Here is a 15,508-nt window from a genome sequence, read left to right as displayed (position 1 = left end):
TTGACGCTGGAAGAAGAGACGTTCGCTGTTACCGCAGATTCTCAAAGTAGCTCGCATTGAGTCGAACCGATGTGATGCGCCTCCGCTCCATTATGCAACCGGCCTGAACTATATTTTCTTTCCCCGTAGCCGTGAGCCAGCTCACGGAGAGAAGGCTCAGAGCGCTACCGTGGGCACCCATTCACTCGCTCACTCCGGAGACGACCGACCCTCTTAAATCGAGAAAACGGCATCTTCTCGACCAGTCTCGATCACATCGATCGCGATCGAGAAAGATCGAGAAAGATCGCGATACGTTTTCAAATTCCATGGAACAGGATTTCATCCGTGGCGTTCTATAACAAAAGATGGCTTTACCAACGTCCCTTTGTTCTCTCGTTCCTTTTACTATCCTCATTCTGGTCAATTAAATCGTTCGTCTTGGTCGTAGCCCGGAGGCAGTTAGGCAGATGGAGAAATGTTTAAATTTTATATGTTGCAGCGAACGCGAAACGATTATCATCACGATGATGCGCTCGGTATCCCGGATGAAAGTACCAGCACGTATTTTAAGAATTCCAATACGCAAGAATCATCCGTCAATTGCGTCAGGCTGCTGCATAGAATTGCGAGAAAATAGTTCGGACGCGGCGAACGTGTGTTCATCTACTTTGTCATCCTCCCTGTTATCATCGCTATACTACCCACGTGGTTACGTCAGAAAGTACCAGAACTATCTAAACCGCAAATATTTCCTTCCTCCGTCGACCTCTGTGGCGTGGCTCTTTCGAAATGGTATCATCACCTATATAGCGAGATTGTAACAAAGCAAGGCTCAGGAGTCGATAGGAGGGAGGCATTATGCGTGCAATCCCTCCTATTCGAGATCATTATTCAATAACGACGTGTGAGCCGCTTCCGCAATTCGCGTTCGTGTCTTATTCTCTTAGAATTCGTACCGAGGAGAAAGTTGATTGGAATTGTCGTCTGATTATTCTGATTACGGGAATAGCATCGTGCCACTGGGGCACGAAATTGTTTCTCTTTACACATGCATATACCACGCTGTGTACATAACTGCAATTAGCCAATCTATCAAACCTGTACGTTTCTTAATCCATTAAACTGCAACCTCTCCAGATGAACAAACAGTGATATTTCTGTTGCGCAGTGTACATTGAAATCTCAAATAGATAGATGTTGATGGATGTTTCAACGAGACAAAGGTTCCGATATTCTCACTAGACAAGACAGAATGACAATAAGGTCAACCCTTTCCCTAAAAAAAGATACAAGCGCAACAATAAGGGAAAGGTTAAAAATCTTTTGTTCCTCCTACAAAGTATAACGCAGTAGCACCATATTCGGCTTTTACCGGGAAGATCAGGTGTATTGGAGAACGATGCAACATTAGATCGCTTATTACTTGACTAGGATCCCGTCTTCTCATGCACAATCCTTTTTTGGCGACAGCGCCCACTGTTGGAGTGCAGTTCTCGATGAAGCGTTTCGCCGATGAACCTCACCTCTGGCATAACACGAGCAGCAAGATAGATGAATGCGCGGATAGCGCGCCAAAGGGCTGGGTCTTCTCAAAGCGTATCGGTGTGTTCGGTGACTCGATCCGTTTAGAAAGCATTCTAGTCTTTCCGTGCCCAGGTATACATTGTCTCGAACGTTCGTGGTATCCTATTATCGAGACCCTGGCTCACGATTGCCCCGTTTTTTGCGCGAGCCGCACCCCTGCATCAGGTAATTCGAATGACTAGCCATCTACCAATCCTATCGATCATCGAATCACGCTGATTTCTGTATTCTGTCCAACGTTCCTGCTCGATTCCCGGTATCTTTTTTCATCCGATCAGATCTGAAAGATCCGATGTTCCACGGATCGAATTTGTTACCAGCGATCGGTAGATAAGCGTATTAACGTTCATCCAAGTGTCGGCCGTACCAGTTACTTGCCTGAAGCGAATTTGAAGAATTTAGTAGTCAACTAAACGCAACACGAATAGGGTCACTGGGTCTTCTTTGTGCGAAATTTCCTGGGAAACTTAATTCGAGATCGTAAAGCTGGTGGAGCAAAAGCTGAACAAATAGATGAGAAATGCATGGGAAAGAGCGGCGTGATTTATAGTTTTCCGAACAACTGAGTTTACTTATGCCGCAGTGCCAGTCGCGTTGTCGAACCATCAAAGCAAGTCCGTGAAAGCCACGGGACTATAAATCGATTTTAGAAATTAAAGAGTTTACATAACTACGAAGAGCATTCTGAGATAACTCGTTGGGGGAGTGAGATGGATTACCTCATCGATTCAGGAACTTTCTTTCACAAACGTTTATTATAAGCATCATAGGAAGAAAGTACGACCGATTACGCAAGACATTTCACTCACCCTTAGGCGATACACGTGTAGTAGAGTACATATTCGACACGATGTCAAAGCGATTGTATCGGAAGCATGCAATCTAACTACTCCTAATCGATTCTCCTATTCGCTCTCTAGATTGGAATTACTTTGCAAATTCGCGCGTGTCTCAGTTTCAGTTCCATGTACAAACGCATTTTTTCTTTCGCGCGATTTTCTTCCCTCTTACGCTGCATTGCGCGGTGTACGCAGAGAGATGAACACATTCTCACGAGTAGCAATCATATCCACTAATACACGTTTCTCACCAATAACGCAACATCAATTAGCGTTTCTATACTGCGGTAATGAAGACTGTCTAGGGAAAGCTTTGTAATTATAAGCTCTGAAAGTAACTTCGTATAAAAGCGATAAAATACATCGTTGATCTATCGTTCGTGAGAAAGATCAAAGGGACCATTCGATAATGAAGTATACAGACAGCACAACAGGTCACTGAGGGGTTAATCGCAGCTGCTGTTCGTGAAGAAACCAAAAATCTCTCCCTGGCAAAGACTAAACCGATCTCCGCGCACATACGTCACTGCAAATCGACCCGGTAAAAGTGAATAGTCTGAAGTCTGAATAAGGAACTAAACTGTTCACGCTGGTCCGCTCCGAGGCAAAATCGAAGCGTCGCGCCGTAGACGAGAGAGGTAAAAGATGGTTATTGGGAAGCGATCACGTCGAGGCGTCTGCCTCAGAACGTGAGTACGGTGACCCGAGGGGAATCGTTAAGCGGAAAGTTACGTGCCGATCGGTAACACTAGAAACGATTTGGAGCGGCCTTTCGTGTATGTACACGCTCGCACATCTATATAAAATTACGTACCATCGGTACGGTTGATGCGCAACGCACCAAGTTGCGCAATGATCGCGCGCCGTTGCAGACCATGCGTTGCTCTCTATAAGCCATCCCGTCTATCGTGGATGATGATGATGACGTCGCGCGACCCCGTGTTCACCGAGCAACGTCGAATACGAAATGACCGATATAATTACAAAGAGGGAACTCACGCATCTTAAATTGTAGTTGGACTTCGCAATCTGTGGCACAAGAAACATCGCCGCGGTCATCTTCATCAAACACCACCACTTTTCGTCTTTCTTTCGTTTAAACGATTGTCTTTTACTAACCATAGTGTACCACCTCGTGGTATATAATCTTTCTTTTTTTACTAGCCACGTCGTCCGTCCCTTCGCTTGCCTATACATCTTATACATACCAATCTCGGTTCACTTTCATGTCGACCCGATTAGCCGACCTTCAGGTCCGACGAGAGATGCCCGCCGATCTGTATCACCTGGCTTGCGCAATCACCCCTCATCCCACATCTCTCACCGAGGCTCATCTTGATCCGCCTTCTCCCTCGGTTTCCTTCTACTCTTCGTGCATCCTAGAACTCTTTCTCCGTCGCTCATTCGTTAACCGAGTTCGCGAACTTCGCCGAGGGACGCGGCACCGGGTGTTCACCAGAGTCGATGCTGTTTCTGAGAGTCTTCCTCTTGGGTGGGAGGAAGACGATCCTCCAGCCTCGGATCGCTATATAAGCGCGGTTGCTTCGACCTGAATCTGCACAGACCAATTATTGCCATCGTTTGGCGATAGAACGTTCCATTGTGCGACCGGTATCATCGGGGAGGTTCGCTTTTCATACAAATCGAACGGTACATCGGCGAGATGAGATCGGTACGAGTCGCATTCGTCTATTTTCTCCCGCGCTAGGTGACACCTTCGAACGCTCCGCTTCCGGTTCTCGATTCTCCAAGTCGTGAGTCAGTGATGTCGAGCGTGAATTAGCGATCTATTCGATAAATTTTACCTATATACATCTCTTCACGTAATTCTTTTCAATATTAAGAAGGAAAAGGCTAATGTATAATTTCGTTCGTACGATTCCCTTTTAATATCGATTAGAGTCGGTGAAATAAGACATAGTGTGTTTAGGAAATCTTTTCAGTGACATTACCTACGAGAAAATCATATTTTATTCCGATTCTAAAAGAATTTTGCAAACGTTTCAAGTATTCTAAAGAATTGACTTGCATAGTACCTCCAACGGTTGAAGTTATTGACGACTATTTTAACAGCTCGCTGTCGCGTTGTTGGCCATCGTCGGTACGTGTCACGCCGCCCGACTAGACAATACTTACCTTCCTCCGGGCAATGCAGGCACCGCAGGAGGCGCAGGATTAATACAAGCTCCGAATCGTGGACACGGTGGTCCAGGTGGTCCTGGAGGACCTGGTAGACCAGGTGGACCAGGCGGACCAGGTGGACCGGGTGGACCGGGTGGACCTGGTGCACCAGGAGCATATGGCGGTGGTGGCGGAGGAGGTGGCGCTTTTGGTGGCGGCGGAGGTAGTGGTGCGTTTGGTGGTGGAGGCGGAGGTGCCTACGGAGGACGTAAGTATTATTTCTTCATTTTATTTTCCAACTTATAACGTAGAAAAGATAGAAATAATAACATAAACTTTAGTAGAGCATTCAACAATAGATCGAATATTTGATAATATTTGATAGTAATACGCGATAATTAAATCCAGTGGAATCGAGCGTATCGTACAATCGGTTCTTGGATATGATATAATAATCAATTGTAGCAATCTTTTAATTTGTTTGCATGTAGTTTTCAAATACGTCCTTCCTGATGTTTGCCAATTATCGTAGTTTTCTTCGTTCAATGCTTCAAAGATGGTTTTCAATAAAGCGAACAGAATTATTGATCTTCCCATAATGAATTACCGTACTTTGCGCGAATACTGCGACTAAATTGCAGCTTATAATACTGTAATAACATAGTTAGTATCCCATGTTAGGATTTAATGTCCTTTTACATGATGATATTAAGTTTTATTGAAAACATCATCGCCTCCTTATAGATGACTTTTCGAATTAAATCATCGCCGTAACTTTTTATTATCTAATCCTAATATCAGGTTACCAAGTGAAAGGCAATAATAATGATTCCATGCCTTTTGCGAAAAGATATTGCAATTACAGTCATTGAGTCAATACCATGTTTGATCATATGAAATCATCGAAATAATAATACAAAGCATATAAGCAGTAAGTACCCTACTGTTATTTGTCATAAAAATTTTTACTTTGCATAAGTAAGAAGCTCGAAGCTTTCGAGTTCTCTTATTTTCTTCTTTCTCGTGTCTCATCATTGATCTATGTAGGAGTACAACTTTTTGTTCTGGCGCATTACGCAACCAAGAGAAAACATGTACTTAACCAGAGTACTCGTTCAACACGTACCCTGGTGCTATATATTGTTTTTTTTTTTTTTTCTCGTTAGTCCCGGCTAAGACTATTACGTCTCGTCAGCGCAAACATTTCACACATCATTAAAATCATTATGGCCATAAAACTCGCGGAGAAAAACTTGTTGTACCCGGAGAAAAAGTTAGACATAACAAATTACTCAATCGCAGAAGGAATCACCGAAACGTTTATCATAGTTCGTTTCGGTAACACGCGCGTAGAGAAAATCACTTGGATTATCGTGGAACAGTTGTGTCACGTTACATCAGACATACATTAGAAAAGGTAGAGAATCAAGAAGAGAGAGAAATCGCGCGCTATGAGAGACAGTTGGTTGGTCGGAGTTGCATCAAAATATGTAAAGTATGTCGTGAAACCGGGGCTCGTGTCATGGGGACGAAAGAAAAGTGAAAATCGCGGTACAACGCGAAACGTCTAATCACTTTATCCCCCGAGGCGCTCCTTTAATGAAGACACACCAGCACGGTCTCAGTAACAGCGCTCTCGAATCTACGTATGATTTGACGGTGAGAATTCTCTCTGGATTGCGAAAATAAGAACACCAAAGCGTCTCGTGTGTGTCTCCTTTAGTACAACGCGTTGTCGCGACCGACCAAGTAATTAGGCTCCATTCAGTTACGAATTAATCTCGAGTGCGTTCGCGGATTTCACCTGATATGGCGCAACCCGGTGGATTGCACGGATACAGTGATCGATAAAAAGTCGATTATACGCGGCAGAACAGGAGATGTGTTCTGTTCGAACCGCTTAAAATTCTGGCTAGCTTCTTGCTAGCTTTTTTTTTGTATTCGATGTACGACCGGTCGATTATCAACTTTCTCAGGGCTGTTTAAAAGTCAGTTGCATAGAAAGGGTACTCGAGTCGATCAAAGTCTGTGGCAATTCAGGTACTTTTATAACGATAAAGACTTTACACAAGTTAAATTACTTACGCGATATTTTCGAACATTTGTTTGAATTTATGCTTTAGCCGGTGGAGGCGGTGGTGGGCCAAGAGGAGGACCTGGAGGAGGCCAAGAGATACCTATCGTCTCGTTCAACAATCAGAATGCCGGTGATGGCAACTACCAATTCAGCTACGAAACAGGAAATGGTATCAGTGCGCAAGAAACGGGTCACCAGCAAGGTGAGATCAGGGCCATTCTTATTTCTCAACAGCGATATCCCTCGTGTTCCTTTTCTTCGCGGTTCGTCGCTATCATTTCTCACTGTTATGAATATTCCTATCCATCATCGTGCTCGGCCTCGAATCGTTTCGTTTACAATGGAACCGAACCGATGAACGCAATAGCACTGCAACTCCTAAAATGTGACTTCCATCTAACTTGTTCTCGGGTCTTTACCTACCGCCAGTATTTTACTTGCAAAATAGAGATTTTCAAAATTGATAATATTTCGACATCTTTATGGAAGTTGTAAGTTCTTCGATGTTGTAAAACGTTAAGAAGATTCTCAAGAGATCGTACGGAAAAACCACAGGTATCTAAGTAATCACATGTCCTAATTTCGGCCAATTCAATTCGCGATGAGTGATTACCGAACAATGATCATTTCTAACAAGCTAGAAAGCCGCAAAAATACTCGATACGTGGTGCAATCCTGCCGAGCACCTGTTGCGTCAAGTATTCACGTGTTGTCTCGCTTTTCTAGGTAACGCGGAAGCGGTGAGCGGATCATACTCGTACACCGGACCCGATGGTGTACAGTATAGCATCAGCTACACCGCGGATGAAGAAGGTTTCCATCCCCAAGGCGCACATTTGCCAACACCACCTCCAATTCCACCAGAAATTCAACGAGGCGTCGAGTTAGCACTCGCGGCTGAGGCCAGAGGCGAAAATCAAGATACTTCTGGTGGTGGCGGTGGCGGTAATGGTGGCGGAGGCGGATATCCTTCAGGGGGTGGATACAGTGAGTTTCATCGATGATATCTTGTTTCGTGAATCTCTGAGTAGACGTTAGAACTATCTGAAGTAAGAAATTTAGAAAGAAAGTACTTTCTGATGATCGTGATAATTTAATTATTAAAATAATTTTGTGTATTTGTTTTGATTAATTTGATTTTTTTTTTTATTAATAGACGGAGGCGGTGGAGGTGGTGGTGGTGGCGGCGGCCGAGGAGGTGGCGGCGGTGGTGGACCTTATCAGGGTCCAAACTCGTACCAAACAAGCTCGGGCGGATACCATTATTAGACGACACCGCACAAGTCATTACGTATTACACGATCAATCTTGTTCCATTACAGTAATATCATTTAAAGGCGGACGTATGTACATAAGAATATATCGTTTATGTAACTTTCTTATTTATATAAAATGTGAGAACCTTATTTACGATGTTCTTTCTTTTTTTCCTATATTATTATTCGAACTTTTCACTTTCCTTTTGACAACGTTGTCATCGGCTCCTGTTCACCGGAAATATAATATTTATTCGACTTTTTAAGTATTATTTATTAATATAAATAAATATTATATCTCGAATTATAATAATTGCAATGAATAAATTATAATAATTTCAGCACAAGTGAATAACTTAATTAACATTTGCTATGTGTTTAAGATTCACAAACTACAACGTAAAGCCATGTATTAGAAAAGAATTAGATACATTTATATTTATTTAACTGAAAGACTTGTTAAAATATCTATTTATAAATTAGTGGTTTGAGTAGTAGAATCCACAGTAGGCGCTTTTGTCAATTCAGTTCCTCTAGCGAACTGAATGAAAAGTTGTTCCAATGTAGCTGACAAAACAGCGTAATCATCGATACAACTATATTGCGCTTTCAGATCATTCATTGTATTATACATCTTCTCCCATGTCGTTCTAATATCACTCACATGATACGCGATAAGCCCCTGCGAATTGGAATATGAAATCAGTGAAGACTATACAGAAATACATTTACAAATTTTCCACATTAGTTCAGAATTATTACCAAATTCTCATCCCTCAGTTCACACGTTAGAGAAGACTCTATAATACTTTTTATACTGCTGACATCATCGTCCGTTCGGCTGGGACTTAATTTAACGTGAATATCGTAACCAGCGCCGAATCGTTGCTTCAATTCCTGACTTGCACCGATGCAAACCAATTGACCTTTCACCATAATGACTAGTCTGTTGCACAAAGCTTCACATTCTTCCATGCTATTACGGATATTTTTTTATGCAAATATGGTTATATAATAATTTTAAGTAACATGCATTATCGAGTTGGATAAAGTACCTGTGAGAAGTGAGTATAATAGCTTGTCCCATTGTTTGGCAGGTCTGGAGTATATTCCAGAGCGATCTTCTAGCTGCTGGATCGACTCCCGTAGTTGGTTCATCCAATAGAACAAGAGTTGGATTTCCAATAAGTGCCATAGCAATGTTCAATCGTCGCTTATTCCCTCCGCTATAAGTACCGCTCGGTTGATGCATACAAGAATTTAAATCTAATATGACAAACATAATTGTAAATCTGCACGATGACTACTCGAAGTAAATTCGAACAGCAAATAAGGCTTACTAAGTCTATTAATCCATTTGTTAACTTCTAAATCCACTTTCGCTCTGGGAATACCGCGAAGCAATGCAAAAAGTCGCAAATGATCGAATGAATTCAAGGAATTGAGCAATGCATCAGTTTGTGGACAATATCCCATTTGAGCAAGATACTGTGTGAAAAATTCATATATAATATATAGTAAAAATAGCAAAACTGGGAGAAATGCAAAAGAAATGATGTATTACGTTTTTTTTATCAGTATGAATTTCTGATTTTCCTAAGTACATAGTTCCACTGTTTGGTATTTCTTCACCGGTCAACATTCTAAATGTGGTGCTCTTCCCAGCGCCATTAACGCCAAGCAATCCAAAGCATTCTCGTTGCTTCACACGGAAACTAATTTCCTGTACTGCCATCAACTTTCCGTAATATTTACTTAATTCATAAACTAAGAACAGGCTATCGTTGTTATTTGGGCTTTCTATGCAATTATTTTCGATAGTAGGAACTGTTTTAGTTGGTTCCTCGTTCATTTTCTTCGATGCACCTATCGATATAGTGTAAATTATCATTCAATTTCTCATCTCCATTTCTCTGAAAAAAATATTCATAAAATACTATACCACGCTTTTGTAGTCTTCTGATTTCTATTGCCACTGCATGCTTTTCCTTTTTCACTTGATCATCTTGTATACTGCATGGATCTCTTAAATTTTGACTGAATATTTTAGCATAGAGTTTATGAGGTAATCGTTCCTCTAAAATAATAAGTATAGCAAAATACATTAACGGAGTGAGAGATAGGTATATAATGCAATTTTTTAAACTCATTTTCAAATCAGGATCATAATCAGAAAAGTAAGAAAGCTGGTCCTTGCATACTCCATCCACACAGTCTAAACCTAAAAAATACTTCAATTATATTATGTATCATTAAATTAAACAATTTATTAAAATAATTAATACATTCGTACCACAACAAATATCCGGAATATCCATGCAAACTACCTCTTGCAGTCGATTTGGTAATCGACGACATCTCGCATTTTGCAGAGCTACGACGAAGAAAGATAATTGACCATTAAATAGGCTTATGTGAGGTATCAGATAAAATATTCCTTTTTGGATAGAGTAAAGAACTTTCAACGACGGAAAAGTATTTAACACTTCCTGAAGAAAATATTGTAATAAAACTAGAATATTAAAAAAAGAAAATATTAGCTTGCCCATTTTGTACTTTTCATTTCTTTACCATTCCATAGTGCAGTATAACTTACCCAATCCAATTGGTACAATAGATAAAATAGTTACTATAGTGTTTCTCGATTTATTTATAAAACTGAAGATATACGATATAAATAAAGAATTTATGCCAAAAAGCAATAGCAATAATATCATTATCACTAAAAAAAGAAAAACAACAATATTATGAGATTTAATTCTTAGAACATGTAATAATTCTTAATATTGTATTATCTTACATATTTCTATCTTGTAGTATAATCGTATATCCAAAATAACATCCATAATATAAGATCCTGTTATGATAATAAATATGGATACTGTAAGAACCAATAAATCGAAAGTAAACATAGTAAGCCAGTATGAAAAAGAGCTAATTCCCGTCATTCTCTGAAGTTGTTTTATTTTGCTTTCCATTTCCTGGAAAGGATGAACGATGAAAAGTGCAACAGTTGGAAAGAAGAAAGAACAAAAGACCAATGCTCTTGTTAGAGAATCGAGATTCATCATATATAGTGATGTTGCAGATAAAGCATTTGGTAATTTCTGACTTGAAACACGAATAGAATATTCATCGCCAGCCATAGCTTTGATTAGCGCATTTGATAATAAATTTATAGTTATGGGCACGCTATGAATTGCAATTCCAGAATAAAAACCATTAGCAAACAGGACATCATCAGAAACATTAAATTCTGCAGAGACAATATAATTATTACGATACTCTGCAATATTTTCAACCGCCCTACCCAATAGGGCTTCTGTAACGCTTGTATTTTGTTCTGCCTCTTCGGCAAATCCACCAAAATATTTGATTAAATTTGCGTACATCGTGCCAGTAGCTTCGTTTTCGGAAGAATATAGAACTTTTGGATGTCTATATATATTAAGTTCTAACGGAAATATATTTGTTGAATCAGTAGGTGTATCATAACTTAAACCCATTAACACGACAGACAAAAGTGGCAAAAACAATATTAATAGTGTGTTACTCAAATTTTTTTTAGTGTACGTCAATTTCTTGTGATATAGTGCTAAAATTGATTGCATACATAAACTCCATCCTTCTACCTTTTGCGATGGAGGACAGAACAATTCGTTCAAATGTTTTCCATTGTCCTCATTTTTAATTACTTTTAAGAATACTTCTTCCAGTGTGATGAGTGATACGCTAATCCCTGTAACTCCCAGACTTCTTTTCTGGCCTTCAACTTTATCCAAAGATTGCGGTAAAGTTTCAGTGTTCGGTACGCTTAAAACGATTTTTTCACTGTCAACGCTTATTTGTTGGGTCCTTGGATCAAATTGATTTATAACTTTATCTGGACTGCACCATGATTTTGTTGACAAAGTAACTTCCATATGGCCATAGCCATACTGTTTCTTCAAAAACATCGATGTGCCATAACATTTTAATCGTCCTCCATGTACAATGGCAATTCGATCTCCAAGTATGTCAGCCTCTTCCATATTATGTGTACTGATCAAAATCGTTTTCTTCCCTCTTATTTTTAATATAATATCCCATATATCTCTTCTAGTTTCAGGATCCATTCCCGACGTTGGTTCATCTAAAATTATAGTACTAGCATCACCAATAAGAGCCATCCCAAGACACAATCTCCTTTTTTGTCCTCCAGACAACGTGCTTGGGAGAACATCTCTTTTTTCATGCAATTTTAACTTCTCAAGTAAGACATTAATATTTTGTTTAATTTCTTTCCTCTTTTTATTTGCACCTTTCATCTAAAACGCACATACACACTCTTCAGTTTTTAAAAATTGTATTTTACACTTACAATGTTACTTAATTTCAGCTATACTTACTAGACCAAAAAATTCTAATTGCTCAAATACACTCAAATCAGGAAAAACCATATTTTCTTGAGGGCATAAACCCAAATCATTTCTAATAGATTGCAAGTTTTTTACTATGTTTTGACCATTTATAAGAACTTTTCCTTCGGTTGCACTTATTACACCTATTATAAAATAATTGATTCAAAGAAATTAAATAAACATATTCAATACGAAAGTAAGTGAATTTTTACCTGTCAGAATAGACATGAGTGTAGTTTTCCCTGCGCCATTGTGTCCCAGTAAAGCAGTTATTTGTCCTTTATATAAATCCATTGAAATTCCCTTTAGAGCTTGGACTTTCTGTTATAGAATAATTATTATTAATCCAATCTAATTAGATACAATAATAATAATTTATCAATTAAATTTAATAAGTTAGAAAACTTACTGATTTTCGTAAACAAATGCTTTTATATGTTTTTTTAAGATTACGAATTTGAATTCCAGGAGTAAGTACACCATTTACAACTGGTTCAAAATTTTCATTGTCTATGCTTCCATAATCAAAATCTTCTATATCATCATCAAAAGTTACTTTATTCTTCTTTAAATACTAAAAAAATGTATTGTTATCATACATATATTCAATGCATCTCAAGAACAATTCTAATTATTGTAACAAAATAAAAATTTACCTTCAAAAAGTAAAGTGGGTCTTTACGAACTCCATATTTTCCTGGGTGTATGGCATTAATATATATAGTAAGAATAAAATGTAAGAAAGCACCTATAATTGAGAAGATAAGTATAAATCCAATGCACCCAGTAATATTATATTGCGTGTTTCCAACAACAAACATGTTTGACCATTGAATACCAGTTACTAAAAATTGCATGTAATTAATATTTAGAAAATTGCAAGGCATTAACAAAAATATTAAAAGTATTTTACACACATTGAGTCTCATATCCATTTACTTCTTCAAAGAATCTATATAACAATATATTTGGGAACAATATTCCCAAATAGGGTATTATTGAAAAGATTTCTTGCCTTATCAAATTTCCATGTAGTGAAAAAGAAGCAGTATAAATAATTGTTAATGTTGTTACCACAAAACGCGCTAAAAATGATCCATTATATATTATAGTTATTTTTCATTTTTTTTTTTTTTTTATTTAATATTTCTTCCAAAACAACTTACGTTTTGAAAAATATGCAGCAATATGCATACCAAATGATATTAAATGACCTACATGCATTGTAAGTATTAGCCAAAATATGAAAGTATTACTATAATACAGGTATGGATCAACTTTCCCAGAAAATGTATTCTTAAATAATATTATCATTGGTACTATGTAAAAAATACTGAATACAATGCCAGTGACCAACCAACTTAATAAATTCTGATATTCTTTCACCCCATTCATTGCCATCAGAACATTTACGCCAATGTACTTTTCCTTCGTTGCATAGTTTATTTCTACACAAAGTGGAATTAAGAAAGCAATGACTGCAAACATACATATCACCAGTCTTAATATTGTATCAGATTCACTTATTTTAATATATGGTGGATAAGGCATTCTTTGTATTGACACCTAAAATGAATAGAATATAATATAAGATATTGATAGTCATATTAATATTATACACATGTAATACCTTCCAATCCATTGAAGAATGTGATACTGTGCGATCTATCAAAGCTTCATCGACACACATTTGTAATGGTACAAATGGTATGGCATTTACATATATAGTACTTCCATCATATGTAGGTTGATCAAACATATTTTGAAATAATATATTTGGAATTTTGAAAGAATGTCTGATTTTGTACTTTATATCAGTCGTATTATATTGTTCAAACACAAGTCCTAATACTTCCATACTACGAGATTTGGCTTGTAATATTGTATAAGCATTAATCATATCATCTTCAGTTAAAAAACCAACTACATTTTCATATGGGAGTGTCATACATATTCTTATATCTTGCAAAATACTTTCTGTGTATGTATTCTGTGGTACATAATATAAAAATGTGTAATCTTTGTTTATTACCATTAACTGTTTTTTATTTTCTATAGGATAATATGTACTTCCATTGATTACATGAGGTGGTTGCACACTAAAATCTCTGGCAGCTTGTATCAATACGAATAAAGCAATAGGTACCGAACATTGTAAAAATATTGTCGTTTTCCAATGTCTCTTCCTAACTATTAAATTTTTATATAAAAGCAAGCCAAAATTTCTGATGTTATTTCCCATTTTTAAATGTTAAATATCTACATTTTTTTGAAGACCTTTTATTTTAAATCAATAACATAGTGCATATGCTTCGTACACATAATCAGATGAGTTATAGAATGTCATTGAAAGTTCATAAAAGTATCATAAATAAAATATCAGAATTGATGTATGAATCAGCATGTATACTAACAGAATACAACACGCTTTGCTATGTAACCTTAACTATGACGTTATTAAATAATGTTTTTTAAATACATATTTGGACAGATTTTTATTTAATCTTTTACCAGAATTTTTTAAAGCTTAACTTCTTCATTTTTCTTTGGTAAGATTGTCATAGTAATTGTATCTGAAAAAAAATGACTATTATTACAAAATGACAATAATATCACTAATGATAAAGTAACATTAAGATGAAAGAGTAGTAATATTATGAAAAAATAATATCAAGAATAATAAAATCAATCAAAAAAAATACAATTCATGTTACAATATCATTTGAAGAATTATGAAATCAATTCAACAATAAAATGCATTTGATGATGATGATAAAATGATAATTGTTTATAGAATCATTGTAAACATTATAAAATTTTAATTTTAAATTAAATCATCTTTTGATGAGATAGAAATATATGTATCTATTCAATGGAAAGAATTGTATATAATAAATACCTTCCATGTCTCCAAAATGCTTTTCATTAAATTTAGAGTAAATACTTTATAAAAATAGTAGTATCACTTTAAACACTTTTATATGTTACATATTTTTGTTAAGAACATGTTAACATAAGGAAACACAGTAATATCACACACGAAATGCAGTTAGAAATGTCATTTATACATATGTATATGTTACGATGCTACTTACGTTTAGAGTAGTCCATAGTTCCGCCACCAGATAATGCTTGCATATAGCATATTATCTCGTAAGATACAAAATAACGAATAAGTAACTAGCGTTGTTCTATACTTATGGTAGGATTCATGAAGAGAAAATGTAAGAGAAAAAACAGCCCTAAGGA

At 37.2% G+C, this 15,508-nt stretch overlaps 2 protein-coding genes across 3 annotated transcripts; one reads left to right on the top strand and one right to left on the bottom strand.

The window, feature by feature from the left end:
- Positions 1 to 3,970: 3,970 nt before the first annotated feature.
- Positions 3,971 to 8,009, top strand: LOC139987081 (uncharacterized). The gene is made up of 5 exons (XM_072002959.1): positions 3,971 to 4,077; positions 4,479 to 4,794; positions 6,650 to 6,805; positions 7,330 to 7,590; positions 7,760 to 8,009. Exons 1-5 carry the CDS (start codon positions 4,069 to 4,071, stop codon positions 7,870 to 7,872), a joined length of 855 nt encoding a protein of 284 aa, XP_071859060.1. The 5' UTR covers positions 3,971 to 4,068; the 3' UTR covers positions 7,873 to 8,009.
- LOC139987071 (phospholipid-transporting ATPase ABCA3) lies at positions 7,674 to 15,475 on the bottom strand. Of its 2 annotated transcripts, none has more exons than XM_072002916.1 (17): positions 15,355 to 15,475; positions 13,890 to 14,832; positions 13,426 to 13,825; positions 13,177 to 13,344; positions 12,916 to 13,103; positions 12,669 to 12,833; positions 12,472 to 12,580; positions 12,248 to 12,402; positions 10,660 to 12,166; positions 10,456 to 10,581; positions 10,153 to 10,371; positions 9,802 to 10,080; positions 9,424 to 9,725; positions 9,200 to 9,347; positions 8,915 to 9,125; positions 8,622 to 8,835; positions 7,674 to 8,541 (listed from the first exon to the last, which is right to left on the bottom strand). In XM_072002916.1, exons 2-17 carry the CDS (start codon positions 14,499 to 14,501, stop codon positions 8,332 to 8,334), a joined length of 5,013 nt encoding a protein of 1,670 aa, XP_071859017.1. In that variant the 5' UTR covers positions 14,502 to 14,832; positions 15,355 to 15,475; the 3' UTR covers positions 7,674 to 8,331. The 2 variants fall into 2 exon arrangements, with proteins under 2 accessions (XP_071859017.1, XP_071859016.1); XM_072002915.1 differs by lacking the exon at positions 15,355 to 15,475 and adding an exon at positions 15,159 to 15,263.
- Between the last annotated feature and the right edge of the window lie 33 nt (positions 15,476 to 15,508).

This window comes from Bombus fervidus, chromosome 5 (genome assembly GCF_041682495.2).
Source record: "Bombus fervidus isolate BK054 chromosome 5, iyBomFerv1, whole genome shotgun sequence".
Taxonomy (NCBI): Eukaryota; Metazoa; Arthropoda; class Insecta; order Hymenoptera; family Apidae; genus Bombus; species Bombus fervidus.
Note: the sequence above shows the minus strand (reverse complement) of the source record. Positions and strands in the feature narration are given on the sequence as shown.

Bases quoted from the DNA above. Each gene is read 5' to 3' on its own strand.
- LOC139987071 (XM_072002916.1), bottom strand. From the start codon at position 14,501: ATGGGAAATAACATCAGAAATTTTGGCTTGCTTTTATATAAAAATTTA. The intron at 9,726-9,801 runs GTATAGTATTTT...CTATATCGATAG, and splicing joins CAGAAGACTACAAAAGCGTG to GTGCATCGAAGAAAATGAAC. The intron at 8,836-8,914 runs GTACTTTATCCA...TATCCGTAATAG, and splicing joins ATTATACTCACTTCTCACAG to CATGGAAGAATGTGAAGCTT.
- LOC139987081 (XM_072002959.1), top strand. The intron at 4,795-6,649 runs GTAAGTATTATT...TTTATGCTTTAG, and splicing joins CGGAGGTGCCTACGGAGGAC to CCGGTGGAGGCGGTGGTGGG. The intron at 6,806-7,329 runs GTGAGATCAGGG...TCGCTTTTCTAG, and splicing joins AGAAACGGGTCACCAGCAAG to GTAACGCGGAAGCGGTGAGC.